At 39.7% G+C, this 27,571-nt stretch overlaps 1 protein-coding gene and 1 long non-coding RNA gene across 3 annotated transcripts; both read left to right on the top strand.

Annotated features, from left to right (window-relative positions):
- Nucleotides 1-467: 467 nt before the first annotated feature.
- LOC113008259 (uncharacterized) lies at nucleotides 468-10,106 on the top strand. Of its 2 annotated transcripts, XR_003269998.1 has the most exons (4): nucleotides 471-1,063; nucleotides 3,352-3,447; nucleotides 3,896-4,012; nucleotides 9,786-10,106. It is a non-coding gene; the product is annotated as an uncharacterized LOC113008259 (long non-coding RNA). The 2 variants fall into 2 exon arrangements; XR_003269997.1 differs by lacking the exon at nucleotides 9,786-10,106 and having other exon boundaries at nucleotides 468-1,063; nucleotides 3,896-4,682.
- Nucleotides 10,107-11,714: 1,608 nt separating this feature from the next.
- LOC113008258 (serine/threonine-protein kinase pim-1-like) lies at nucleotides 11,715-15,628 on the top strand. The gene is made up of 9 exons (XM_026145556.1): nucleotides 11,715-11,947; nucleotides 12,359-12,601; nucleotides 12,736-12,888; nucleotides 13,010-13,104; nucleotides 13,230-13,277; nucleotides 13,381-13,599; nucleotides 14,611-14,791; nucleotides 14,878-15,048; nucleotides 15,138-15,628. Exons 1-9 carry the CDS (start codon nucleotides 11,887-11,889, stop codon nucleotides 15,227-15,229), a joined length of 1,263 nt encoding a protein of 420 aa, XP_026001341.1. The 5' UTR covers nucleotides 11,715-11,886; the 3' UTR covers nucleotides 15,230-15,628.
- The last annotated feature ends 11,943 nt before the right edge of the window (nucleotides 15,629-27,571 follow it).

Here is a 27,571-nt window from a genome sequence, read left to right as displayed (position 1 = left end):
AAGTAAGGGAAGTAGAGGATGACCTAAAATTGGAGACTGCCACAGAAAAAGGATTGGTGATGGAGATAAGAGGAGAACCACTCTAATGCAGTTCCAGATACACCAACCCAATTTTTCAGCCTTTCAATGAGGATGTGATGGTCAACTGTGTTGAAAGCTGATGTGAGGTCCAACATGAGTAGAACAGAGCATTTTCCTGCATCATTATTCATCAAGATATCACTTGAGACCCTAAGAAGAGCTGTCTCTGTGCAGTGAAATCAACAAAAACCGGACTGAAACTTATCGTAAATGCCATGTTTATCTAGAGCTGGATGTATCTGTATGTATCCTCTCTTAACAAAGTTAAAAACAATAACATAGTTATTAGAAATAAAAATGTCTTCAACGCAAATAATCTCAAATCATGCATTCACTGTAAACCCGAATGTTCAAAGTAATTAAACAGATTAAGTAGTGTATACTCAAAGTCTTTAAAAAGTTCTGTTAACTTAAATATGTCAAGTTCGTATAACATGTTCTTCTTTTTGAGTAAATGAAACTAATAATATTTGATTGAATTGAACTATTTCTATATTAAGTAAGCATCACTTAAAATCATAACTTAAGCACAACGTAACACAGTTAAGTTAGGACATATAAGAATGGTAAAGTCCTGTTATTTTTGTTGTTTCAAGTAGGATTTAATAATAAACTTAATTTATGTAGCACATGCTAAAATACAATAAAATCTCAAAGTGTTTCACCAAATAAGTAAAATCAAATTGTCTTAAATGCATTAGTGGAAGACAAAATGTATTTATTTTAATATTCATTGTTTTATCAATGTGTCCTACATATATATTTTTAATTTTTTCCGTAAGTGTTGAGCAGCTGCAGGAATCAATTTTTATTCCGAGTTAATCTCTGATTCACCCTCCGAAGCGGAAGGCGGCGCTAATGAGCATTAATAGGAAACACAGAAGAAGTGAAGGTATATGGGCGGGAACAGCACCAAAGAGGCAACACGGACGACTGGAGAAAGTTGGACCTAACGGCAGCAACTAGCATCACTGGACTTACAGTAAGTTTTCAATGTTGATATTAGTTTATTGTTAAAATACGAATATTTAGTTGTATTTTGGGTGCGTGTCGAAAAGAATAGCAGAAATGTCGGTCCGTGTTTTTTATGTGCTTTGCTGCTCTCCCCGAAGGAAACTTTGCGCTTGCAGAGCTAGCATTAAGTTGTTGTAATGAGGGTCGCAGGCTGTTTAAAAAGTTAGATACTACTTGTTCTAGAGGTGGCGCCTGGTCGCCTAGTATAAAACAAAGTATTTTAATCTCTCTAAATTTTTAAACCCCCTCTCATGACTCAGAATAGTTGGGTCCAAACAAGCCCGTTGTCCCTGCAGTTACACAACGGAGATGCCTGTCTGCAGTGAGAGTGCTTTCAAGCAGTTTTCTTGTTAGAAACGCTATATTTTAAACTATATGTTCAGGGTTAGGGTTGTGAAGGAGCTCTTGGACCTCTGGCCTGCTCTAAAAATGGAGTCTGAGGTAATATGGATCAGCTCTCTTTAAAATGAAGATTGTAATTCTTACTCATGTGGCAGCTTTTTGCTGCTTTATAAAGATGTGCGAGATTCTTCAAATTGAACTGTATTGTTCTTCTGCTGTAGTTGTTAGTGATGGGATTTCCGGCTCTTTTTAGAGATCCGGCTCTTTCGGTTCGGCTCACTAAAAAGAGCCGGCTCTTTCGGCTCCGAACCGGCTCTTCAGGTTGTTTTGTTGCTTTAATTAATTTATTATTAACAATAATATAAAATTATGCACAAAAGGAATTACTAACGTAAAAACAAGTGGTTTTATTTATATATGTTTATATATAAATATATGCGGTGGCCCCTAGAGACAAAACACGTACAAACTCCAAAACACATTTCTAGCATGAACTGAACTTCCAAAGCAGAGCTACTAGATCACTTAAATTACACAATTGAAAGCATGTGTGTATTGTTTGTATATTTATACACAGGCACTCATATATATATTCAAATAATTAAAAAAAAAGTTCATTTACCTGTTATTACCACACACCAAATCCGGTCGTTGGTACTTGCTGGCTTGTGTAGCCACAAGATAACAAAGGCTCAACACTGCGCCCAGCATCCTGGAGCACTTCTGTTGTCTTTTGTACGTGTTTTGAGTTTTTATGTGCTTCTGAGTTTTTATATGCTTCTGAGTTTTTACGTGCTTCGGAGTTTGTACGTGTTTTTACGTGTTTTTGGAGTTTTTACGTGTTTTGGAGTTTGTACGTGTTTTTACGTGTTTTGGAGTTTGTACATGCTTCAGAGTTCGTACGTGATTTGAAGTTTGTATGTGCTTTGTCTCTAGGGGCCACCGTAAATATACTTTTATTTATTCACTCCACATAAAATGTAATAAATAAATCATATAATACAAAAATCAACTATTCACATTTCAAGTTTTAACTATTTAAATTTTCAGCTTTTTCCTTTCACAAATTTAAAGTGAAAAGAACACAAAACACTGCAAACCACAACACAATTAAATATAAATTATAATATGAAAACTAAAAGAACATGCATATTCTCTGTCATATGGACCTGCATGAATAAACTTTCTCAATCCTTTATCATCTGCAACCGAAAATAGTTGTGGATGATTACTATACCTTTCTAATGTTGTTGTCCCTGCCTCTCTTTCTCTCTCTCTGGCTCTGTTCCTGTGCTACTGAGTGTAACTACCGCCCCTCCCCCCTCTGCCCAGCGTAAAGCACAAGGCTCGCGTGCAGAGTGAAGCGGAAAAAAGTGCGAGAGAGAGGCTGAGAGAAAGAAAAAAAAAAAAAACCCACGTGACGGCTCGCGATAAGGAGCCGGCTCGCGTCGTTCACGTCAAAGAGCCGGCTCTAAGAGCCATTCCGTTCGCGAACGACCCATCACTAGTAGTGGTATGCAGAGTTTCAGCGGATTACAAATCAGAACCTGCCCAATACATTCTACGCTGAACTTGACCGCCATCTTCCTCGACTGATGACCTTATTCAGCCAGGGCATCAAAAACTGGGAAGACAGCAGATGCCCTGGCTGAAATTCTAAGAATTCACAATGAACAGGTAATAATAGATTGTTACACATTTCATAGGTTGAACCAGTGGAACATTGGACAGGTTCAATGATTTAAATGAGCTTTTTGAATTTTGCTATTACTCCACTTTGTGTTTGCTATTTGTCTGACTGTATTAAAGATGTGAACAGGTTATTTGTGGACATATGTTCTGATTTGACTGTTGTTTTTGTTGTTGTTCAGTAAACTCACCAGTATATACAATTCTGTTTTTATCTGGAAATAGGAAATCCATGATATCCACACCAAGCGCACTACCGTTCTCCACGCCCTTCCTGTCTATCTGCGTGAGGATGTCTCTGGATTTTTCAGAACCTGCACTGTGAGTGTCCTTAAGTATCTAACAGATACTACTGTGTATATAAACAGTGCATCAAAGTACAAACATGTATTTTGATGCACTGTTTGGACTTATCTTTGTTTAGTCTACCCATAAGGTTTCCATGTATGGTCTTTTCTGTCTCCTCACTACGAATGAACTGAATTGGTGTTTTGTTGAAAGTGATAAGATGTTTAGTAAAACATTTTCCTGTGTATTTCCTTTAGCTTAGTTTCAGTCTATCTCACACCACTTGATTCTCTGGTGAATTAGCTGATTTATGTGTGCAGAACATGGATCTTCTGTTTTTCACCTCTTACAGTGAGACTCAGGTCTCCCTTGTAAAAGAGGTATTTGATCTCAGTGGGAGTTGGTAAAATGAGAAATTATATGTCGTCTGTTGTATTTCTTGGGTTAGATTGTGATTAGTATCTCTTTTTCATTAATTCAGGATGAATCTGATGAGTTGGAGCTTGATGGTGTTGAAGTGGCCCTCTTCACTGTCATCAGTGACCATGACACAACAAGTCCAGTTCACTACCAACCTGTGAAAATCTCTGTCGTCATTGTAAGTGATGCCGTGTTCAGTCTCCCCAGATTTGGTGAAGCCTTCCTGGTAATGTTTGGACTGATCTATGCACTTCACCTCAGCTACCCCAAAGGCCTGACCAACACTTTAGAATTTACTCAAAAGATTTTATTTGGTCTAGAAAGTGGTAAACTGTCACCCAGGTTACAGACCCTCAAGAATGACTTGGTTATTGTAGGAACTCATCTGAAAGAAGGATGCAGGGTGAAGCATTATAAAAGGCTAGTTCAAAGTTCTCTCCTTTCATCTAAATAATGCCTCAAAACATTATTGCATTACTCTACAGGTGTTCAGCCAATAGGTCCAAACTATACAATGTGCCTTTGTTCTCATTAACATAATGCAAAGCAACACTAATGTTTTGTATGTTTTAATGTTTTTCGTAATACTATTTCCAAAACATTGTGGGCTGCGCAAGATGACCTAAATTTCACTGTTTGATACTAGTTAATGTAAAACAAATAGCATTGTAATTCACTCAAATTGCTGCCTTGTTGTCTTATTCAGATATTAGCCAGAGAGCCAAAAGCACATTTTGATATTATTAATTATTATTTGGCATTATTTTTCATTACTCTGACAGTTTTCCTGACTAAACAATTTTTGGTCTACTTATTTTAATTTATAAATGTTTTTGTTAATTATTTTTAATTAATTTAATTTTTTTTTTTTTAATGTATTTAATTTCAACATAGTGCTAAAAGGGAGCAGGCAAGATACTGTTCAATGGCAGATGTTTATGACTTTTGCATATTAAGTTACCGATACTCAGTGTAATTGAGGCAATCAATTGCCTCAAAAATTTTAAGTTTTGGGTCACATGTTTTTAAGTATCAAGTAGTCAACATATTTGACTAACGTGTACTTAAAATAATGACAACACAAACTAATAAACATTTGAGTTTTGTTAACATAAAAATAGTTGTGGTTGTGTACTTATTTTTTATAAGTTCTGTGAACTTATTTCTTTGAATTTGTAAACTTGAAACTTTAAGTCATATTAACTGCAAATATTTGAGTTGACCGTTCTCAAAAGATACAAGTACCATGTAATCCAAACTTTTACTCAAAATTTGACTTTTGAGTTGATCAACTCAAAAAAATTGAGGCAATCGATTGCCTCAATTTTTTTGAGTTCTGGTAACTTATTCGGGTTTACAGTGTTTCTAAAGTCTACCTTACTTTTCTGACAAAACCCTGACTTGAACAAAAAGGCGTCTCTTATTTGTTTTAAACCATAGAACGTCATTGTGTGTGTTGTCTCAGAGTGATTTCAGAGGGGACAGTCATATGCCGGACAGGGAGGTCACTGGATACCACGGCGTCTGGAGGAAGACTGAGTAGGTCATTACTGTGGAGGTTGAGGCTGCCAGAAACACTTGTTCCGAACCCACAGATGAAAGCCAACCCAGTAATGATAAACAAATTAGGCTAGGCTACACAGAGATGGAACCTGCAGATGTGGTTGCTGTCCGCTTCCAGACATGAAAGCTGCTGTGTCGTCCAGATTGAATTACATTACTCGTTTACATGGCAGCGCCCTTTTCATTGGGGAGGCAGACACAAGATCCACTTTATGAGCTCTGTCCTGTACATTGAGAGCAGATGCTATGCAATGTGAATTTTACACACCTCAGTGATTCCTTAAGCCCTCGATCAGCAGACTGCTCAGATTTCTGCTGCAGCTTGCATCCACGATCAGTCCTATGGTGTGAAAACAGGTGCTTGAATCATCCTTGTGATTGTCCACTAACACTAAATTGCCAGTGAAAACAAAAGTTACATAAATAAAGAAAAGTAAAGAAAATTACGGTCTCACACACGAGTCAAACCCTAGTTTCTAAATGATGTTAGTAATAGGAAATTCTATCTTTAACAAAAAACAATTACACCACTTTGTCAGCCTCGCTGGCGTCAAGAATCATTAGTATTACTCCTATGCTAAAGCTTTAGTAGAAGTTGCAGATCAGTTGGTGTCCCCGCCCCTTATCCCCCTTAAAATCCTAACTTGAAGATGCAGAATTTGCTCTGTGCTGCAGTTGTAAGACCGGCACTCGAATCCTTCCTTAAACCCTCTCCCCAGTCCCTACTGACATTGTCGTGATGTTACTGCTTTCTCACTGCAGTCATGTAGAGCTGGGCAATATGAGATTTTTTCATATCACGATATGTTTTTTTCATTTCAGGCGATAACGATATCTATCACGATATCAGCCAAATAACTATATTTGTAAGATTTAAATGTGCCGTTGCTCACAAGTAAAATGTGAAATAATCAGCAGCTTGTTTTTATTTAAATATTTATTTCCCATAATAAGTTCAACAGGGTAGATGTACTTAAGGAACATGAGACTTTTTCAGATAAATAAAGGCAAATATTGCAAACTACACAAAAGGCAGCCGCTAAAGCGTTTAAGTTTCAAAATAGAACAAACGAAACAGACTAAATTGTCAATTCCACTTAGAAACAAAATATTAATTCTAAAAATAAATCTTAGTTTGTTTTACAGAAGAACAGACAAAACTGACTAACTTTTGTCAATATCAAATAAACTGAGAACTAAAAGGAAATTCTCAATCTCTCCTTGTTGTATAGCTTAGCTTTTCAAACAGTTTTAACAGTTACTTTAGTCTGACAAAAGCCGAATGACGAATTAGCGCTTCCAGTCAGAGACTGAGGCTACGTCCACACGTACACGGGTATTTTTGAAAACGGAGATTTTCGGTTTTCGTTTTAAAAAATAATCCCGTTCACACGTAAAGGCAGAAATGAAGGAAAACGCTGCTATGAACATGCCAAAGCAGCAGGTGGCGCTAGATTCCTAACCGTGCAGAAATGTTGGCCAATCAGAAGTCTAGAAGCCTCGGTGGGAAAAAGTAAACAAAGCTGGGGCATAGAAGCAGAACCGAGTCGTATGTGTGGACGGACAGTAACTGTGTGTATATGTAAGCATTTAAACACTGCAGAGAGTAGAATTAACAGTAACAGTATTGTAGAAATTCATTTCACCGAAACAATAACGTGGCGCACAGTGTGACGCATGCACCAGTTTATTGTATTTCCAGACTTGCTTTCGGCACAATTTACAGTGCACGCTACTCTGTTTTTTGTCAGACTTGAAATAACCGAAATACCTTCAAACTACGGAACTTCTATGGCTCTTCCGTTCGACAATCTCTCCGGCATTGGAACCATCATCTGTTTTCTCTTCGGTCACGCTCGGTTGATTTTTCTAGTCGGCACACTCATTTCCTCCATTACGCGCTGGCTCCATTACCAGCTGGCTGCTTCCCAAACAAACACACGTGAGGCTTGGCACTTGTGCTGTACGTAACAAGTCACGCGACGTGACGCTGCGGCTGTGATTGGTTCAGCTCTGCGCTACTGAATTTGGATCGGCTGACCTTTTTTTTTTTTTTTTTTTAAGAGGACAAGAGCGGCGAGGTCTATCGCGATAGCTTAATTTCTCTATCGAGTAAAAGTTATATCGCGATACATATCGTTATCGTTCTATCGCCCAGCTCTACAGTCATGCAATTTATTCTGTAAAAAGCTCTTAATGTTGTGCTTTTATTCCCCTTGTTTTTTAGTGTATTGCATTTATAAAATGAGGTTGCTGTTGTAAAGTGTGTGACTTTGGGTTATCCTTTAAGTGTGTGAGCTCTCATAAAAAGAAAAAAGAAACTTGTGGGATTAAAATATAATTACATTTTATCATAAGAATCAAGAATCGCACTAACTGTACCATGACATAAAACATGTGGCATTTTACCCAGCTAACTATTTTAATTGGAATTATGTTTTGTAAAGTATATTTTTTGTTTTTATTTTTTGTTTTTGAAGGCTCTGATAGGATGAATTTCTTAGACAACCAAGAAATTGAGGCACTAGTGGCTAACACTGTATTTTAAGCGAAAGCATAATTCTGGCAACCACTACCAATCAGCAATCAGAAAACCAAAATAAAAATAATGATGAGGAAAATGCAAATAGTTCATCCAATCTGGGAATCACATCAGCTTTAAGTAAATCATGCTAGCTCACTGCATGTGACAATCCCACCACCTCCTAACAACAGTATGTTGCTGTCATTAGAAGGACCTAGGGCTGGGCGATATGACCCAAAATTCATATCTCGATATTTTTTAGCTGGATGGCGATATAAGATATATATCTCGATTTTTTTTTTTAAGCCATAAGTTAAGAACAAAAAGAGAGTTCTTAGTCACACTGTGTCCCAGATGTCACACGGGCACTTTTATTTACATACAGCGTAGATGTACATGAAGAAATTACTCAAAAATAAATTATCAGCATTTATTAAATAATCATGGTCCATAAATAAAAGAAAACAATGTTGTTTTTGTGCATAACAAAAAGCTCACAATTGTGCAGTCAAAATGTAAACTAATAGACGCTGAGCGTAATAACAAAGAGACAGATTTCACAGCTGCACCACGTCTCTAAACAGGTGCCATTTGTGGTCCTTATACACACACAGTACGTATCACTCCGCGAGGCTCCTCCCCGGTAGCCGTAATCCTCCGACATCAAGCCGTGCAGCTCCGTAGCTTAGCAAAGTCATATTAAAACATTTTTTGACAGATTGCTGAGCGCTGTGTACCACATAAAATCGGTTCGCGGTCAGTAAGCACAACCAGAATTCATACATAAGGCGCACTGTCGAGTTTTGAGAAAATGAAAGGATTTTAGGCCGTGCAGCCCCTCCGGGCTGCATGTCGTTAGCACGGTTAGCTCGCTAACACGTTGACGCCGTCCAGCCCCACGCACGGGGCCATCCGCGGTAACTCGCTAACGGAGATTTTCCGCTTTCATCTTGTCATTGCCTGCAGGTGAAGCTATGGGGGAGGCGGAGTTGTGTTCAGTGAAGGAGAGGCGAGGCCGAGTAACGTTGCGTAGAGACAAAAGTGGACGAAAGAGAGGCAAACCTGCGGCTCCACAAGTATAATTATAACGTAACATAGGCTATATCGATATAAACGATATTGCCACATCTTATATCTCGTATGAAAATATATCGATATTTTTAAAAAACTCGATATATCGCCCAGCCCTAGAAGGACCACATTGTGTGATTATTTCACCAAGTGTCTGAATAAAATTTGACCAACTAATTTAGTTTGTGTGGCTATTTCTGTGTGTATAGATTAATAAAATGATTAGGTTCCATTCAGTAATCCAAATCAAGTGAGTAAACTTTGGAAATAAATCAAGAGAGGATACATACACATAATTCGGTAGTAGAAGTCATGAGCCGAATCCGACAGGCCATTGCATGAACTCCTCTGGGGAGTTAGCTTGCAGCACATGTTCAAACTGAATGTTCTGGGTCTTATTATGCTGCAGCGAGATTCAAATCCACAACTGCGATGTTTTTGTTAGCGAGGCTGACAGAAGCGAGGCTGCCATATCGCGCCATCGGCCCCTCTGGCCAAGACCAGTAGGCAAGTAGGGTAAAGTGTCTTGCCCAGGGACACAACGACCAGGACAGAGAGCCCTGGGATCGAACCGGCGACCTTCCGGTTACAGATGCGATTCCCAACCCCCTGAGCCACGGTCGCCCGTCTAGCAGTTGTTAAGACTGCTAGATGAGCTGTTAGTGACACTGAGTTAGTCATGACTATGCTTTCTGTGTTTTTTCTCTCCCCTTTTGGTATCCTGTTCCTGCTGGATGAACCACTTCATGATAATCCTGATCTGATGACTCCGCTGTGCTATCCTGCCTGGTAGATTCTCCTTGCTGCAGGTGTATGCTTCTGCCAGCTGGATACTGTTACTGGATAGTACACCGTTCCAATGGAGCGGTAGGAACAAATTGAAACACACTAAAAGAAAAGGGTTATTGTTTAAAATTGTGTTTTAATAAATGTGTTAATGTTAATTAAGTGTTCATTGTGTGCTGGAGGTCCTACTGGTCCTATGGTGGAGCAGCTATTACCTCTCCTTTAAGAAACTAGCCTCTGATGGGATACAGATATTTGGGACACATTTCAATTCTTGTAAGGGTTTAAAAAATACACAAACTTGGAAGAGTTGGCTGGATTTGTACAAAATGAGAAGGCTGGCAATGGAAAGATGCAATTTGATTGTTACATGTTTAACCCTTTAAAGTCGGTCGGAGCAGGCACGCTCTGTTTTGCGTAACTATTTTGAAATCCCTGTAGAACCGGGAACCGCGTAAGCTAGCACAATAATTTTTTTTGCATATGAAACCAGAGTTGTACTTAAATCTTATGCCATCAGCTTGTCCTAGGTCACGCTTTCCTTCCACATATAGCTTTGCAAAAATTGCATTAAAAGCGCTTGCAGTAACAAAAACATAATATTCCAGAAACACGCTTTGCCGATCCGATCAGCTGTTCGTATTCCAGATGTATTTAATTTGCAATCAAGATGGCAGAGCTGTAATCGTGCTCTAAAATTATATATTGTAATAGGAAAATTGTAAAGTTACTTAACCTGTGAGTCCTTGGTAAAGACATTCTCTTCAAAGTGAACGCTGCAAAGATGAGATGCAAGTTTCAAATACAGTACATTTCAAGTACATCCTTCTTATGTTAGCTGGCCACTAGTTCAGTCTCTGTGCTACACCATCACCTACAGGACAACTTCCAAAAAAAAAAAAAAACAATAACAACAAAGAATAAAAAAACAAAACATGTAGTTAAGATGATGGTTTTTAATTAGCTGCTGTAAAACAATGTAATAACAATAAATAAATGCAACATGACATTAACTGCTTTTTAGGTAAGTACTTTATATACTTTTGGAGAACTGTTAGATCATCCATGTTTTCTACAGTCATTGGTTTGCTGGACAAAGTGGCCCACCCGAGGGGTCCCCTGCCATCAACCAGCAAGCCACCCTGGCTGAGGATCATCTGGTTGCCAGGGCAGAAGGAGCAGAGCATGCCAGGCAGTCATGGAGGTACAGCACTCTAATAAGGTGTCAAGGGGGTATACACCAGGCTTTGGTGGACACGGGCTGCGCACAGCTCCTGGTTCACCAAACCCCGCTTTGCCCCGGGACATTATTGGTGTTGGAGTGGGTGGAGGTTACATGTGTACATGGGGGCATTCACAGACAAAACACATGGAATAAAGGCTGCAGTCAGTTTGTACCTGTGGCGTCCTCTAATTTTAGGAACACGTTGGCAGGGATTTAATAAACGTTTGAGGCAGTATGTGGGGTTCTGATCACCATATTAAGTAGTGTGTAGTGTCGGCGTGGCGCTCAGCGGTGATGCAGGGTTGTCCGACGCCGATTCCGATGATTCGCCCCACAGAAGATTTTCCACTGGTGACACCCTACGCTCAGCCTTTGACAAAGTGATAGAAATTGATGATCACTTCCTGCTGCGTGGACCTACCCTCGCTTTGTACTATTGAATGATCCTAACAGAAAAAAACAGAGTTAACACTGACTTAATAAAAAAGTGTTATATTTTATCTCAGATAAACTAGTCAGTGTTTATTAGTGTTTGCTCAACTAGAAGTCTTCATAGTAGCATCCACACATCAAGTCTTTAAACAAATAATGAAAGGATAATGAAAGAAAGTTTAATGTGAAATTACTGAATTATATGAAATATTATGGCTTTGTCTGCCAGAGTGTTTTTCTTTAAACTACTTGGGACACTACCTTTTAGTGATGTCACTAAAAGGCAAGGTTCTAATGTTGTGTTGCCATAGTCTCCGGAGTTTACTTTTAAAGCTCACTTACAGAACTGACTTATACAGCTTAGTTAGAAAAGTCAAGCATCCAGACATTTGAAGGACTATTCACTCATTGAGGTGACATTTTCTATTTTAAAAGTTCTCAAAAAATTAAGATGAAAAGGGAAACAAGAAAAGTTACGACTGAGGCAGATAAGAAAGATCCAGGAGATCAAAGTAAGTAAAAAAAAAAAAATCCCCCAAATAACAGAATGTACATTTCTAACAATGTTGAGGCTCTGTGTATAAAATGATTCATTTTTAGAGGATTTAAATCCTGGTTTTGATTGAAACTAACCTAAGTGCAACATGTCTAATCAAAGAAAGGTTACTGGGGCACTTTGTCTTTTGGTAAAATAATGTGACAAGTTTATTCTTGGACTGAGCAGTGAAAACAGAGCAACAAGTGTCATCAGTATCTAGACTTAGTAGACCTAGTATGGACTCGTGTTGGTGTGTTTTTTATCAAAAGGATAAACTTGTTATTATATTGTAAGAAAAAAATAATTTAAAATTCAGTGACATCAAAATCCTTCTAGTCCTGATGTCGAGCGCTCTTTTTCACTAATGTGTTGTTGTTGTTTATAGATTGTAAGAGCAGGATGGCTAAAAGAAAGGCCAGTCCTGAAAAAACGACCCCCATAAAAAGAAGGAGGGCCTCTGAGCAGGCTGGTCCTTCCACCAGCTCAGATGCTCATGTGGTCAGGGGAGTCAAGCGAAAGGTCCAACAAGATGAAGCGGGGACAGCCAACACAGCAAAGAAGCGTAAACTTCTTGACCATGTGAGCGGTGACAAGGGGCAGGCATCTTCCTGGTTGGACACTGGTAAAGGTAGGCTAATTAGTTGAGTGAGAGGTAGATTAAGTGTACATCTGGTTGCTAGTTTGAAGATATTAGCGTTTGGGAGATATTTGTGTCTATTATCTAATAAGCTGACGTGCTTTTGGTGTTTTCCACATCTGCAGACTGCAGCATAGAGATTTCAGAGAGCTGCAGTAAAAACAAAAAGGCTGGCAAAAGGAAAGCTGCGGGAGACACCAGGGACCCACCTAAGAAAAAGAAAGTGGACCAGGACAAAACCAAAACTGTTGCCAAAAAGTCAGTGGCTGAACAGAAACGTGAGTAGCAAGCAGCTTGGCTTTTATATTCAGGTGAAGAGCAAAATGAACATTTAGGGTACAGCAGAGAGTAATTTGTGTGACAGCTGTAGTAAAACCCAATTTGTGTTTGTCTGTTTAGGTGACTTTCAAGCGAGATACGTGGAGGAGCACCGGCTTGGAGAAGGAGGATGCGGAGCAGTATTTGCTGGCTACCGCATAAAGGATCATTTACCAGTAAGTGTTCAGATGGTGGTAGTAAGACAGGCAGTAACGCAGATAAGGGATAATATCGTAAGCTGTTTTACACCTTTAATTATGTCATACTGAGGAAATGCTCATCAATGCCCTGTGTCTTTTAGGTGGCCATCAAACACATCCCAAAGGGGAACGTGTACTGCAAAGTGAAGGTAAATATGCAAAACTTGAATTGCTTTTACATTAGTGGATTGCATGCAGCGTTCACCTGTGGAACGTCTGTGCCTCATCATCCACTTTGTTGAAATATTTCAGGATGATAACGGGAAGAATGTGTCAGTGGAAGTTGCCATCATGCTGAAGCTTGCAGCTGAAGCAGATGGATCAGTGGAAACATCAGCCCCAGTGTCTCTGTTGGAGTGGTTTGACTTTGGCAGAGAGCTGATCCTGGTGATGGAGAGACCTGTCCCCGCTGTGGACCTGGATAAATATATAGAAGAAAATGGAGGATTTTTGCCAGAGGACAAGGCCAAGGCAAGTTGACTTGCCTTAGAAGAGTCTTAGACTCTACATCATTCAATCAAAGCACAGAGTGTTAGAGAAACATTAACCCATTGATTGATTATTGTCTTTTTCATCGTTTCCAGGTAGGGCTGGGCTATATCATACCGTTCACGGTAATACCGGGGTAATTTTGGGCAACGATAGGAAAATGAAATATCACGATAGAATATGGGTAAAACGCGCATGCGCAGTGCCCTTGTTTACATACGCACATGGCGGTGACGCAGAAAGAGAAGAGCAAAAGTGGATCGTTGAATGAAACGGATGAACCAGAACTGGTTTGTAAAAATGCTGCAACTTTAGTGGTGTGGAACTGGTTTAGCTTTTGTCCGTCAGATACACAACAAAGCACAATTTTTGGTAGCGAATGCTAGCGGGGCGTCGTTATTACCGTGTTGTTTGGAAAATACGGCACACTTAAAATCAATCCTTTGATTTTTCTGAAACTCGACAGTGCCCCTTATAATCCCGTGTGACTTATTGATGAATTCTGGTTGTGTTTACTGACCTCAAAACGATTTTATGTACACGGCAACTTTGCTAAGCTACAAAGCTGCACCGCTCGATGGATTGTCGGAGCATTACGGCTATCGTAGACAGGCGCCTCGCGGAGTGATACGTACTGCACCTCAACATTATATTACCGTATTGTGTGTGTATAACCTCTTTTTAAGTTTTGTGGATATTATACATGGTTATGCTGAGGATATGTCGGCCAATTTCCACTGGAAATGCCTTTTGGTTAAACTGTCAGCGAGGAATTTGCACTGTTACATTTTTATATAACTATAATGGACATAAAAAAACAGCTGCTTGTTTAAGTGAAAATACATTGATGGGGTTTTTTGCACTAATAAAGTTGTAGAGTTGTAAAGTATTTTGTCTAGTGTCAATTATATCGTCAGTTATATCGTTATCGCAACTTTTCAAATGTATATCTTGATAAATATTTTTGGTCATATCGCCCTGCTCTATTTCCAGGTCATTCTGAAGCAGCTGGTTGATGCTGCGAAGCACCTGGAGGATAAACACATCTTTCACCGGGACATCAAGAGTGAGAACATTCTAATTGAGACCGGCTCAGATGTACCGCGTGTTCGTATCATCGACTTTGGACTGAGCTGCTTTGTTAAGGAGCAGTCGCAGTACCGCGTCTTCTATGGTAACATATTCTGCTCTTGCTCTTCACAGATGTCACAATTTTCGCCTTTTGTTTTAGAAGAAATTGCAATTGTCTCTGTTTATTAGGTACAGAAATTTACTCCCCTCCCGAGTGGTACGGGCGCAGTTGCTACAGGTGTGGACCCACCACGGTATGGCAAATGGGAGTGGTTCTGTACGAAGCGCTTCATGCGGGGGACTTTAACACCACGAGCTTCCTCAAAAAGCGCCTGAAATTCAAAAGACATCTGTCCAAAAGTAAGAAAACGTCACACTTCAAGACTGACTGATGGCTTGGACCACTGGAACTATCATCTTCATGTTTTTTCTCTTTCCTTTCTTTCCAGACTGCCGGGATTTCTTGGACGCGTGTTTAACCAAAGTCCCGGAGACGCGGCCAACGCTGGAGGAGCTACAGCATCACACGTGGCTGAGATAAGCATATCACACACACACACAAACACACACAATTCAGACGTTATCATTTATGTGTGATGTATGAATTACCTTGCTTTTTTTCAGGAAATAATTTTTTTAATTGGCCCACTTTAAATTTCAGTGTTTTGGAATTCCTGTAACCCCCCCAGCCATCCCAGGAAAGGGGATCTCTCTTTGAATGGGCTTTCCCGAGGTTTCTTCCCGTCAATCTGGCCCCCCCAGGGGAGTTTTTCCTCGTCTTCATAGAGAGCTTGGGCTGGGTCAGGAGCTCCATCAAAACTGTCTTTATTTAATTACTCTAATGTAATCATATACTTTAAAGTAATCAAATAAAAGACAGTAAAAATCTGAAGACTTGAAGTAAACTTCCATTAAAATAAAACTTGTTTAATTCATCTTTGCTGAGGATACTGTGTTATTACTATTTCAAGGATTGTATTTTACCTACGATGTGTTTTGAAAAGTAAGCAAATTAAAAGGTAAATCAGGTTCAGGTATATACAAAAAAGTCACGCTGCCACTGCTCTGAAGACTTGCATCTGTTGCCCTAACCCCCAACCAGTCTTGACAGATTCTAGCAGAGGTTGCAGCAGTTTTTCCTTCCCACTGTTGCTGATTGTTTGCTCATAGTGGGCTGTCTGATTGGTGGGATTCTTTCTCTAATATGGTGGAATCTCTACCTTACGATGTAAAGCGACGGATGTGATTTGATGCTATAGTTACGATTGAATTTATTTGTTAATGTCCGTTCAAGAAAGTTTGATATTTCTTAATATCCGTCTATGCTCAGTGTGAACTGTGAGCTGTTTGACTGATCACCTAATGTGTGATAAAAGAATGCGCTGTGATGCTAATGACAGTCTGCGCTCTCTTACCTGTCTGCAAAGGTTGGCCATAAAATTACTGCTGCAATTTATCGGAGATGTGCAGAAGCAGAGGCAATTTACCAGATTTAAAAATGATGTAATTCATGCAATATTGGTTAAGCTACTGTTAAGACATAACGTAATAATTTAACAAACTGTGTTTATTTATTTATTTCTATAAATATTTCTATATATATATATGTGAATTCCACATTTGTTCCTTGTACTTAACCTAAATATTCAACATCCTCACTGAGGACTGCAGAGATTGACAAAAACAATCTCAAAAACTATATCTCAATCTGAGCTTGGATTGAATTTGCGTGTATGTCCGTTCAGTGAATTAGTCAAGTCAGGTGTGACTTTTTAAAAACAGAACAGAACCACTGTTGTTAAGCTTTATGCAACAGTTGCCCTAGATTAACAGTACTGGTGATTTCAAAATATGATTTTATGTTTCTGTAATAGTTAGATCAAAAATATAATGCTTAAAATTAAGGAGCTTGGAAAGAAAAGCGTCTGGACTTCTTTTAGTTGCTTGAAGGCGTTTCACCTCTCATCCGAGAGGCTTCTTCAGTTCTAAGAGTCAAATGGTGGAGAGTCCCAGATTTAAACCCAGTGAGAGTACCCCCCCAAAGAGGGACAAGGACCCCCTGATGATCCTCTACCTAATCACATGTGCCAAGGTGTGAAAACAGGTGTGGGTCACAATCAGCCAGGGTTTCGGGTGAGCTCATTGTGAAACCTGGCCCCACCCTATCATGTGATTTCCTGAGGCCAGATGCAGTGTTGCCAACTTAGCGACTTTGTCGCTATATTTAGCGAGTTTTCAGACCCCTTAGCAACTTTTTTTCTAAAAAAAAAGGCGCTACAAAAAGACGTGAAAGCGCGTATCGCTTTTATTCTCAACAAGCAGCGGGTGCTATAACGCAGTCAGTTCTTCTTTTACTCTTTTACTCTTGTGCTGTTTTGTGGATCACGAGGTTTAAAACTACTTATAAACAAACACACACAAAGTAGCTCCACCACAGTGCCTATTTCGGGTCACTTTTGCCGGTCCAAGCCCGGGTAAAGGAGCAAGGTTGGAATTGTGACATTAAAAAAAAACAATAATTGCTAAAATAAATTTAATTTGTAGTTCTAAATAAACTCTAAATGCATTTAGGACATTTTTTACTCACTTTATGTCTCTTCCACGATGTTATTTCTCTCTCCAACAACATAGGTTACAATTAGATTAGCATGACCAATTATGCAAATTAGGCGATGACGTCATTTAGCGACTTCTAGCGACTTTTAGGACAACCAATGGCGATTTTCCTTACTGAGGAGTTGGCAACACTGGTCAGATAGCCCAGGATGTGAGTGGGTGTTAAGAGCCAGAGGGAGAGAGAGATAAAGAGAGCCAGGGGCAACAACGTCACATTAGAAAGGTATAGTAATCATCCACAACTATATTCAGTTGCAGATGATAAAGGATTCTGAAAGTTTATTCATGCAGGTCCATATGACAGAGAATATGCTTGTTCTTTTTGTTTTCATATTATAATTTATATTTAATTGTGTTGTGGTTTGCAGTGTTTTGTGTTGTTTCACTTTAAATTTGTAAAAGGAAAAAGCTGAAAATTTAAATAGTTAAAAGTTGAAATGTGAATAGTTGATCTTTGTATTATATGATTTATTTATTACATTTTATGTGGAGTGAATAAATAAAAGTATATTTATGGTGGCCCCTAGAGACAAAGCATGTAAAAACTCTGAATCACGTACAAACTCCAAAACAAGTAAAAACACGTACAAACTCCAAAACATGTACAAACGAAGCACGTTAAAACTCAGAAGCACATAAAAACTCAAAACACGTACAAAAGACATCAGAAGTGCTCCAGGATGCTGGGCGCAGTGTTGAGCTGTTACCTAGTGGCTACACAAGCCAGCAAGTACCAACGACCGATTTGGTGTGTGGTAGTAACAGGTAAATGAACCTTTTTTAAATTATTTGAATATATATGAGTGCCTGTGTATAAATACACAAACAATACACACATGCTTTCAATTGTGTAATTTAAGTGATCTAGTAGCTCTGCTTTGGAAGTTCAGTTCATGCTAGAAATGTGTTTTGGCGTTTGTACATTTTGTCTCTAGGGGCCACCGCATATATTTATATATTAACATATATAAATAAAAACTTTTTTTTTTTTACGTTAGTAATTCCTTTCGTGCATAATTTTATATTATTGTTAATAATAAATTAACTAGAGAAAGAAAACAACCTGAAGAGCCGGTTCGGAGCCGAAAGAGCCGGCTCTTTTTAGTGAGCCGAACCGAAAGAGCCAGATCTCTAAAAAGAGCCGGAAATCCCATCACTAGAACGCGATAGACGCGAACAAAAACGCCCCAAACGCCCCTAATTTGACATGTGCACATTCGCGCCTCAACGCGTGTCCAAGAAAAATCCATTTTGACGTGCGTGAACGGGGAATGTGGGAGGAAGTTTTGCCAGACGGTATCTTTGCAAGATGGCAGCTGTCGAGCTAGCGCTTGAAGAGAGAGTCTCCCTTCTCTATGTACTGTGGAGAGCAGACCAGTGACGTAAAAGACGTCCTCGCCATACCTGGGTCCATCAGGTCCTCCAGAGGCGTGAGCAGTTTGGTGAGTTTCACCATTTGCTCCAGGAGCTGCGCCTGGATGACGGCCAATTCCAGCGATATCACCGTCTTTCACTCGGCCAGTTTGATGACCTGCTTGCCCGCGTTGGTCCCAGAATCGCCCGCCTAGACACCAATTACAGGCGCTCAATCCCACCTGCAGAGCGCCTGTCCATCTGCCTGAGGTTAGTAAAAGTATTTAATACAGTAGTCCTTTATTGATACCTGTGCTAATATATGCTAAACCATCTGTTTATACACTGCTAACATGGATGTGCTATGCTAACAGTGAATGCTCTCGGTGTTTACTGATAGCAAACTGTGGTACAGAGACGACTGTTTATAATATTTCTAGTGATACTCAGACGGTCTCATGAAGTCCTGATTTAATTCGATTTATGCTGTTATCAGTGTTTGCAATGACAGCATGGCTGTGGTGTCATATCAATGTATGCGCTCGGTGTTTGCTGATATCAAACTGTAGCATTAGGACCACTGAGTTAACCTTTGTAGTGATACTCACTCCTTTTTATTTAGACCTGGTTTAATTCTGGGATAGTTGAATATTTGTATATAATCACCGCAGACTGTTTTAGATTATATCTAATATATATCATGTAATTATCCTTATAATTACAAAATGTTTTATGTAAGATTTATGTTTTGTAATTTGTAATTTTGGAATTTCAATAATGTATTTTGTAACTGCAGTACACATAATACTAATTTTAAACAATTTTGTCCAGGTTCCTTGCCACCGGGGACTCCTTCAGGACCATCGCGTTCAGTTTTCGAGTTGGTGTGTCAGATCTAGTGATGGGATTTCCGGCTCTTTTTAGAGATCCAGCTCTTTCGGCTCGGCTCACTAAAAACAGCCGGTTCTTTTGGCTCCGAACCGGCTCTTCAGGTTGTTTTGTTGCTTTAATTAATTTATCATTAACAATAATATAAAATTATGCAGAAAAGGAATTACTAATGTAAAAAAAGTGATTTTATTAATATATGTTTATATATGGCCCCTAGAGACAAAGCACGTACAAACTCTAAAGCATATACAAACTCCAAAAAGCACGTACAAACTCCAAAACACATTTCTAGCGTTAACCGAACTTCCAAAACAGAGCTACCCAGATCACTTAAATTACACAATTGAAAGCATGTGTGTATTGTTTGTGTATTTATAGACAAGCACTCATATTTATTCAAATAATTTAAAAAAAAAAAAAGTTCATTTACCTGTTACTACCACACACCAAATCCGGTTGTTGATACTTCCTGGCTTGTGTAGCCACTAGGTAACAAAAGCTCAACACTGCGCCCTAGCATCCTGGAGCACTTCTGATGTCTTTTGTACGTATTCTGAGTTCGTACGTGTTTCTGAGTTTGTATGTGTTTTGGACTTTGTACGTGCTTTGTCTCTAATGGCCACCATGAATATACTTTATTTATTCACTCCACATAAAATTTAATAAATAAATCATATAATACAAAAAACAACTATTTACATTTTAAACTTTTAACTATTTAAATTTTCAGCTTTTTCCTTTGAAACAAATTTAACGTGAAACAACACAAAACACTGCAAACCACAACACAATTAAATATAAATTAAAATATTAAAACAAAAAGAAGATGCAAATTCTCTGTCATATGGGCCTGCATGATTTCTGAATCTACTATACCTTTCTAATGTGACGTTGTTGTCCCGCGCTCTTTTTTTCTCTGGCTCTGTTCCTGTGCTACTGCGAGTGTAACTAACGCCCCTCCCCCCTCTGCCCAGCGCAAAGTACAGGCCGCGCACGCGGAGTTTAGCGGAAAAAAGGGCCCGAGAGGGTGAGAGAAAGAAAAAAACAAAAAACCTCACGAGCCGGCTCGCGTCGTTCACTTCAAAGAATCGGCTCAAAGAGCCATTTCGTTCGCGAACGACCCATCACTAGTCAGATCATCCCCCAGGTAGCGACGGCCATCTGGGACTGTCTAGTGGACGATTTCATGGCTGTGCCTTCAACTGAAGACTGGCGGTCCATCACAGAGGGATTCCAGGAGAGCTGGAACTTCCCTCTGTGCTGTGGAGCTCTGGATGGGAAGCACGCCCAAAGGAACCCCATATATCATATAGGAGACACACACATTGATATATCCTAAATATTTATTCCATTTCTTTTTTTGTGGTGCCCAAATTTATGCACCTGCTAGATTTTGTTTAAACAATTATTGCACACTTTCTGTAAATCCAGTGAACTTCTTTTCACTTCTCAAATATCACTGTGTGTGTCTCCTATATGATATATTTAACTGACATTTTTTATTGTAACAACGATTTATACAGGAAAATAATGTCTATTAACAAGGTTGCCCAAACTTTTGCATCCCACTGTATTAGTATATTTTGTCATTAGTATAATATGAAATAAATTCTACATGTGTCAAGTCATGTGCCAACATTTGCTGTGTAATAGAACTGAGACATTAGTCATTATAAAAATTTATTTGAAATAATATTAAAATTCTCAAACAGAAAAACATTAAACATAAATATATAAAATATAAGTGTTTACAGAGAGACAGGAATAAAAAGGACCCAGCTGCTCTCCAGAGCAGGAACAAGGCTGAGGAGGAAATGCTCCATTGGAGACTGGTGTGGCCTCTTCAGGGACTCCAGGATGGCCAGCTCCACCGCCGATGGACCGTCCTGGGACCCGTCCCTCATCTGCCTCGGAGCTGTCCTCCTCTGTGGGCCTGTAAAACAGCACAAAACACAAAGAAATGAGAAGGCTGCTACTAGATTTTAATTTCAACATCGAAAAAAACAAACAAACAGGATATAATCAGATTGGTTGTAGACATTTAGTAAAGGTGATCACAAGGGAATCCCACTGAGTAAAAAGCTATCAGTGCTTGCTGTACATCTGATGCTACAATTACATACTAGTGATGGTAAATTTGATTCTTTTTACTGAATCGAGTTTTAATGAGTCACTCACCAAAGTGAATCGGATTTTTGAGTCATTTGATTCACTGGGTCAGTTGACCAGAGAGTGCAAAAAATTTACATTTTCACTCAAACTTAATTTGTTTCTCTTTTCATGTAAATCCCACTGCTAAGATGAATGATTCTAAAAAAACAACTATTTTATAGAGCAAAAACATTTCTAAAATCAAGCAATTTCCTATCAAAACTGCTTAATAAACATTTATTTTGTTTATTTTTATTTTATTAGCACTTTCCTTAAATGTGTTAAATATATATATTCTCATCTAAATGTCCACTGAACCAGGGGGTGGTAATGCGCCTTAACATTGGTTGCCAACCAAGAAGAAGAAGAAGAAGAAGCTGTGAGCCAGGAGGGAGGGGGTGAGTGAGTGAGTGATTCGTTCGCTTGCTCTATGATTCAGCACAGGAGGGAGGGGGTGAGCGAGTGAGTGATTCGTTCGTTCGCTCTATGATTCAGCACAGGAGGGAGGGGGTGTGTAGCTCAAATGTGCTGTTAGCAGAGCAATGCTACTGTGAACCGAGGAGCTATTTTCTTGATGTGAGCTTCTACTCAGGGTTTTTTCTTCCAGTTCAGAGCAGAAATGCTTTTGTTAAGAAACTGCCTGTTGTCCCCCCCCACACAATTTTAATTATAAGCTAGATATATTTCTACTAAGCGAATTAGTTTGCTAACAGAAACAGGGATGAGTCAGTGAGTCAGTTGGGCTTGTGAATCATGATTCACGAGTCAGTAAAGTGATTCTCGAGTATTGAACGATTCGTTCATGAATCGAACATCACTATTACATACCTGTGGTGCAGCAGCAGAAGCTCAGGGACTGGGGAGGCAGGAGAAGCAACAGGGGATGCTCTGCTGCAGAATCAGTTGGTTCTATCAATACAGTATTAAATGTTAACAGGTTGAATATAATAATCATAGAGTAGACAGTGGTCCCTCATTTATTGCAGCAGGGGTTCTCAGAATAACTAGCCCCTCGCCACACACTTTATACACTTTTTTCCCCACACACATGAACATTGGTCACAGTTCTCACAATTGATTCTCAAAGTGCAAACCTTTGTAGATTGCAAAACGTAAAAGTATTATTATGCCGCGTTTTGTCTTCATCTGCCTGCCACTTTCGTGCGCCTTTTCCCCTCACAGTGCAGGTGTCTATTTCCGAATGAGGGTCATAGTTATGGGTGTTTTTGTGCTGTTTTTTCTATTGGACGTGATGGTTATCAAAACCAAACATGATAAATTTGGCAAGCGCAGGAGACACGACACGGAGCAGATTTGTCAATCAGGCTGCAGAATGCAATGCTGTACTGTGCAATAAAAAATCACAGAAAAAGCAAAGCAGTGACGGATGAACAGCGGGACCACTGTGTGCTGTTTATTAATAAACAATAAAATATATTCCTAAATGACAACATGCATAAAAGCAGAACGGTATTTGTACGTCAGTGGGAAAATAGCGGTGGCTTGCTAGCTTTTGTGCGGCTTCCCCGGGTCAGCGAAAACTTTCAAAAGAGAAATGAATGAACTTACCAGGTTGCCCGATCTCTTTACATATCTTCCTCCAAGCTCGGTCCTTTTTATTCCTGTCTCGGTACAGAAAGCAGCTGGTGTCGTACAGCTCCAGGTTGTTTGCTACGGCATTGATTAGCCTTCCCTCCATTGAAGTACGAAGGGCTTTGGCTGGATCTGCCCCTTTGACCTAGGTCACAGCCACGTCACCAGGCTCCTGATTGGTTGTCGTGGCGTGATTTGACAGTTTAGATTTTGGAGTTTAGATTTTTCCAACTCGAGCGGTAGACGCGAAACGCGCGTATGCACAAATGCAACACAAACACTCACGCGCGTGGTTTTTTTCGCGAGTCAAACAGACCGACGCATGTTTCAGGCGTTTTCGCAACTCAAATCTGCTTCCGAATTTTCGCGGGAGCCGCAATCGCGGGTCATCACGCTTTTCCATTGACTTTACAGGTAAACCTGACGTTCTATTCACGTCCATCGTGTTCGGTGTGAACACACCATTGGTCACATTACCATTGTTTAATTATAGTCCACAGACAGTGCATACCTACCTACAACAGCAAATGTCACATTGGCAGGCGGTGAGTCACGACAGGGTAAAAGTAGCGGGGCTTCGTTAGATGTGACACCGAGAGGCTCCATGTCACAAGTTTCTGGATGTTTTTTCTGCTTTTACCTCTGAACCTTATTAGGCTAAAAAAAAAAAAAGTAAAAGGAGAACCTGGAGCCGACGACAGGAGACGTCTAGAAGAATTAATGAGGTCAGCCATTTTGGTTGGTTAACAGTATTATTTTTCAGTGGTTGGGCCAGGCTGTTGTCTGCAGGAAGAGAGGAACATATGACATTTGCCTAATTAACTTGTGCCGCTGGTGGCGAGTTGGACTTCTACCATCACGGCGAGGACCCGCCGAAGATGTTTCTGCTGCTAAACCATCATTAAAAGGAGAAGCTGCTGGCTAGTTTCCCCTCAGCCTGTCATATTATGACTTATTTTTTATCTGTTCTCTGTTCTTTTTAGCACTGAATCTTGTGCCAGAACATCTGACAAGGTTCAGAACGAGGGCAGAAGAAGATTATCAGGTTGCTGTGTTTTCCCCTGTTGAAGTGGGCAGACAGGGCTATGTCACCTGTGCAGAGATGAGGAGCTCTTAGGGCAAAGCCTCTGCTTGGCTTAAGAGCTGAGTTAAACCAGGCAAAAACAGGTGAAAAGAATACATTTCTTTGCAGGTCTGTGTCTCTCTTGGTTAAGACTGTAGGGATCAATAAGTGAAAGATTTGAATCAAAATGTCACTGGCTGGCTGTGAAATTTAAGTGTAGCCTTGAACGGAATGTATCAAAAATTCCATAAAAGTAACATAAAAGAACTTAAAAAAAAATCAAACTTGAAAGTATGTTCCACATCAAAAAAGTGAAGCCAATGAGTGACCAGCAGGGGAAACTCCTCTGGCTGTGAAAAGAAGTCTGATTGTATAGAAGTGTGTTAGAAAATGAGCTTCCTACTTCCCTGATGAGTTTATGGTCTCAGTCGCTAACTGAATGAAATGTGATGATCATTTCAAATGATCAAGTCACTGCTGTCTGAACATGCATTGTTAAAAAAATTATGATTTAATTTGTTTATAAATTTTATTCTTGGCTTAGCATAGATGTGATTTACTTTTGGAGTCAAGCTTTATCCAGGAATGTTTTAAATGATTCTTTACTTTTGCAAAATAGAGCAAAATTGGACATTTTGCAATTATATTGACAAATCCAGCCATCCATTTCAACCTGCTAATCAAAAGTTGGGTCATAGTGGGTATTCTGAATATCCTTTCCAGTTCCTCCTGGGGGATTCTAACACCGTCTTAGTCAACATGAGACCTGTAATCTGTCAAATGATGTTTGGGTGTACTGTAGGGTCTCCTTCTAGCTGGGTGTGAGTTTAAAACCTCCAAAGGGAGACGACTAGGAGGACCAGATTCTTGAACTAAATAATTTGACGTGGCGGAGCAACAACTCTACTTTGATTTACTCTGAGGTGCTCACTCTATCTCTAAGGCCCAGCAGAGACAGCCCGAGTGGATGAACCTTATTTCAGCTGTTTATGTCTGCGACTGTGTTTGAAAGCTCCTCCATTCAGAGTTCAAAGAGGTCAGGATCCTGTTCACCAATGAATATAAAGTGGAAAACATTAGGGGAAAAATAAGGGGACATCATTTTGATTCTTAAGAAAAAACAGATATCCTTCTGGATGATGAACATTACAGGTACCGATAAAGTAAAAAAGCAGGATGCATGCTTTACAGTGTGAATGATAAGTAGCTAGCTTATAATCATACAGTGTACCTCAGTTTCTTAACCTTCCTGCCTTCTTGGGACCTTTTTGTGCCACTGCTATGTGTTAAATGGCTGCCATTTCCACTGTGTTCAGTGGAATATAACCAAACTTGCCACAGGATAGTTTTTACCTGTCAATGTTAATATTCCAGTGTGAATTCCTTAAATCAGCCTAAAATGGCTGAGCAGCAGAAATCCCCACACCCATCACCCTGGGGACCATTTTCTGCCCATTGACTTCCATTATAAACGCTATTTTTCAACCCCAAATTATCATCATATGATTTTATTTTTTCTTCTTTTCTTGGATGTCAATGAAGACTGGGGCCTTGAAGTTTTAATTTTTAAATTGCAAAAAAAATGCAAAAAAAATAATGGCAGGTCAAAATGTATGTTGGTGCCAATCTTTGGTCCATCTAAAGGCCTACTTATAATGACAATCACATATTACTTCAACTGGTTTTTTGTGGAAATATTTAGTTTCGTTTTTTGGTTTTTGGGGCTTATAACACAGGGCGCTCATGTAATAACACTGGGATTTGAAGGGTTAAAACAACGAAAATATAATTAAAACTTTACATGAATATTTCAGGGAGAAGTAGTTTTACAAGGTTGGTTAATTTAAAGTGGAATAAAATATGGATATATGGTCTTTTTATGGCGTGGCTGAGAATGGTCCCTAGGGTGATGGGTGTGAGTTTTTTAAAGGATGGCAGGAGGGTTAATCTAAGATTTACTTTCAAAACAACAAATTGTTGGCAGCACAAATGCTCACATCACGTATGGGTGACGTCAGGGTGACCACGTCAGTGATGGAAGGTATCAATATTCAAAATGAATTTTGTTTCACAGTTGGTTTGATGCTCTGATTATCTGTACAGCATACTTAAGACATACATAGATATAAGACATACAGGGTGAATTTAGTAAAAGAATTTAGTCATTGTAGAAGTGAAGTAATTTCTTCCCTCAAGTTTGACTCTAGAATTAATTTTAAGTGCTTCCTACAAACACAGCCAATTCATATTGGCATGTGTAATTCCAGGGATTAACCATCACATTGGATTAAATCCTCTGTCAATTCTGTCCCTTAACAATGCTGAGTGTTTTCATAGCTGTGTGACACTGCATCCTCCATCCTTCATTGATTGGCTCATTGAAAGAAGAGATCATCCTCTTTCTGCCTGGCCCCTGCTTATCTGACAGGCCCCAGCATCGTAAAGCTGATTGGAGTGGCAGACCTGCGCTCCTCGGCACCGGAGATGGCCCCTTTAGTGGCTGTAAATGACAAGCTGACTGACAGCTTGGGATTTAACCCTAATTACACCTGGCTAACCAGAGCCAAAACAGAGCATTTATAAGGAGAGCCCTTCGGCCGACGGAGAGTTCCATTCAATCCCCTGGAAGCTTCTATTTCACCTTCATTTTTATTTCCTGTCCCTGGAGTCTGACAAGCACCATGAAGAAGAAAACAACTTTATGCTTACCACCGAAATTTAATAACAGGTTTACGTGGGCAAAACAAAACTGCAGAGTTTGACAGCTCAGGGGACAGAGAGTGAGCCTAGCCTTGTGTTAGCATCATCGTTCTGTTTGAGCTACTGACGACCACAACCAAACCCCTTCCTCCAGGTATCACATACAGATGTAAAATGAAACCGGAAGAACTTAATCTGTCGTAGTTGTCGGTATCACCACCATCTCTCTGCCTGAGCTGTAATTCCTGTGTCTCTAGCCGTTTTCTCCTCGCAATCACTCTCCTTCTTTCCCCTGCCACCTCACACCTCTGTACCTCCCAGCTCTCTCTCTCTTCCTCCCTCTGTTCATCTCTGGCAGTCCCTGCGGGCAGATCGTAGCCTGGCAAGGCGCAGTGGCTTTATTGAACGCCGTCTCCTCATCTTTCATTTTATCGAGCGCCCCGGCCGTCGGTGCAGCCTGCCAGCCCCCTTCCTATTGCACCCCATTTGTCTTCATGTTTGGGCAGCTTTTCTCAG

This window comes from Astatotilapia calliptera, chromosome 16 (assembly GCF_900246225.1).
Source record: "Astatotilapia calliptera chromosome 16, fAstCal1.2, whole genome shotgun sequence".
NCBI classification, from domain to species: domain Eukaryota; kingdom Metazoa; phylum Chordata; class Actinopteri; order Cichliformes; family Cichlidae; genus Astatotilapia; species Astatotilapia calliptera.
This window is presented reverse-complemented; position numbering and strand designations above follow the sequence as displayed.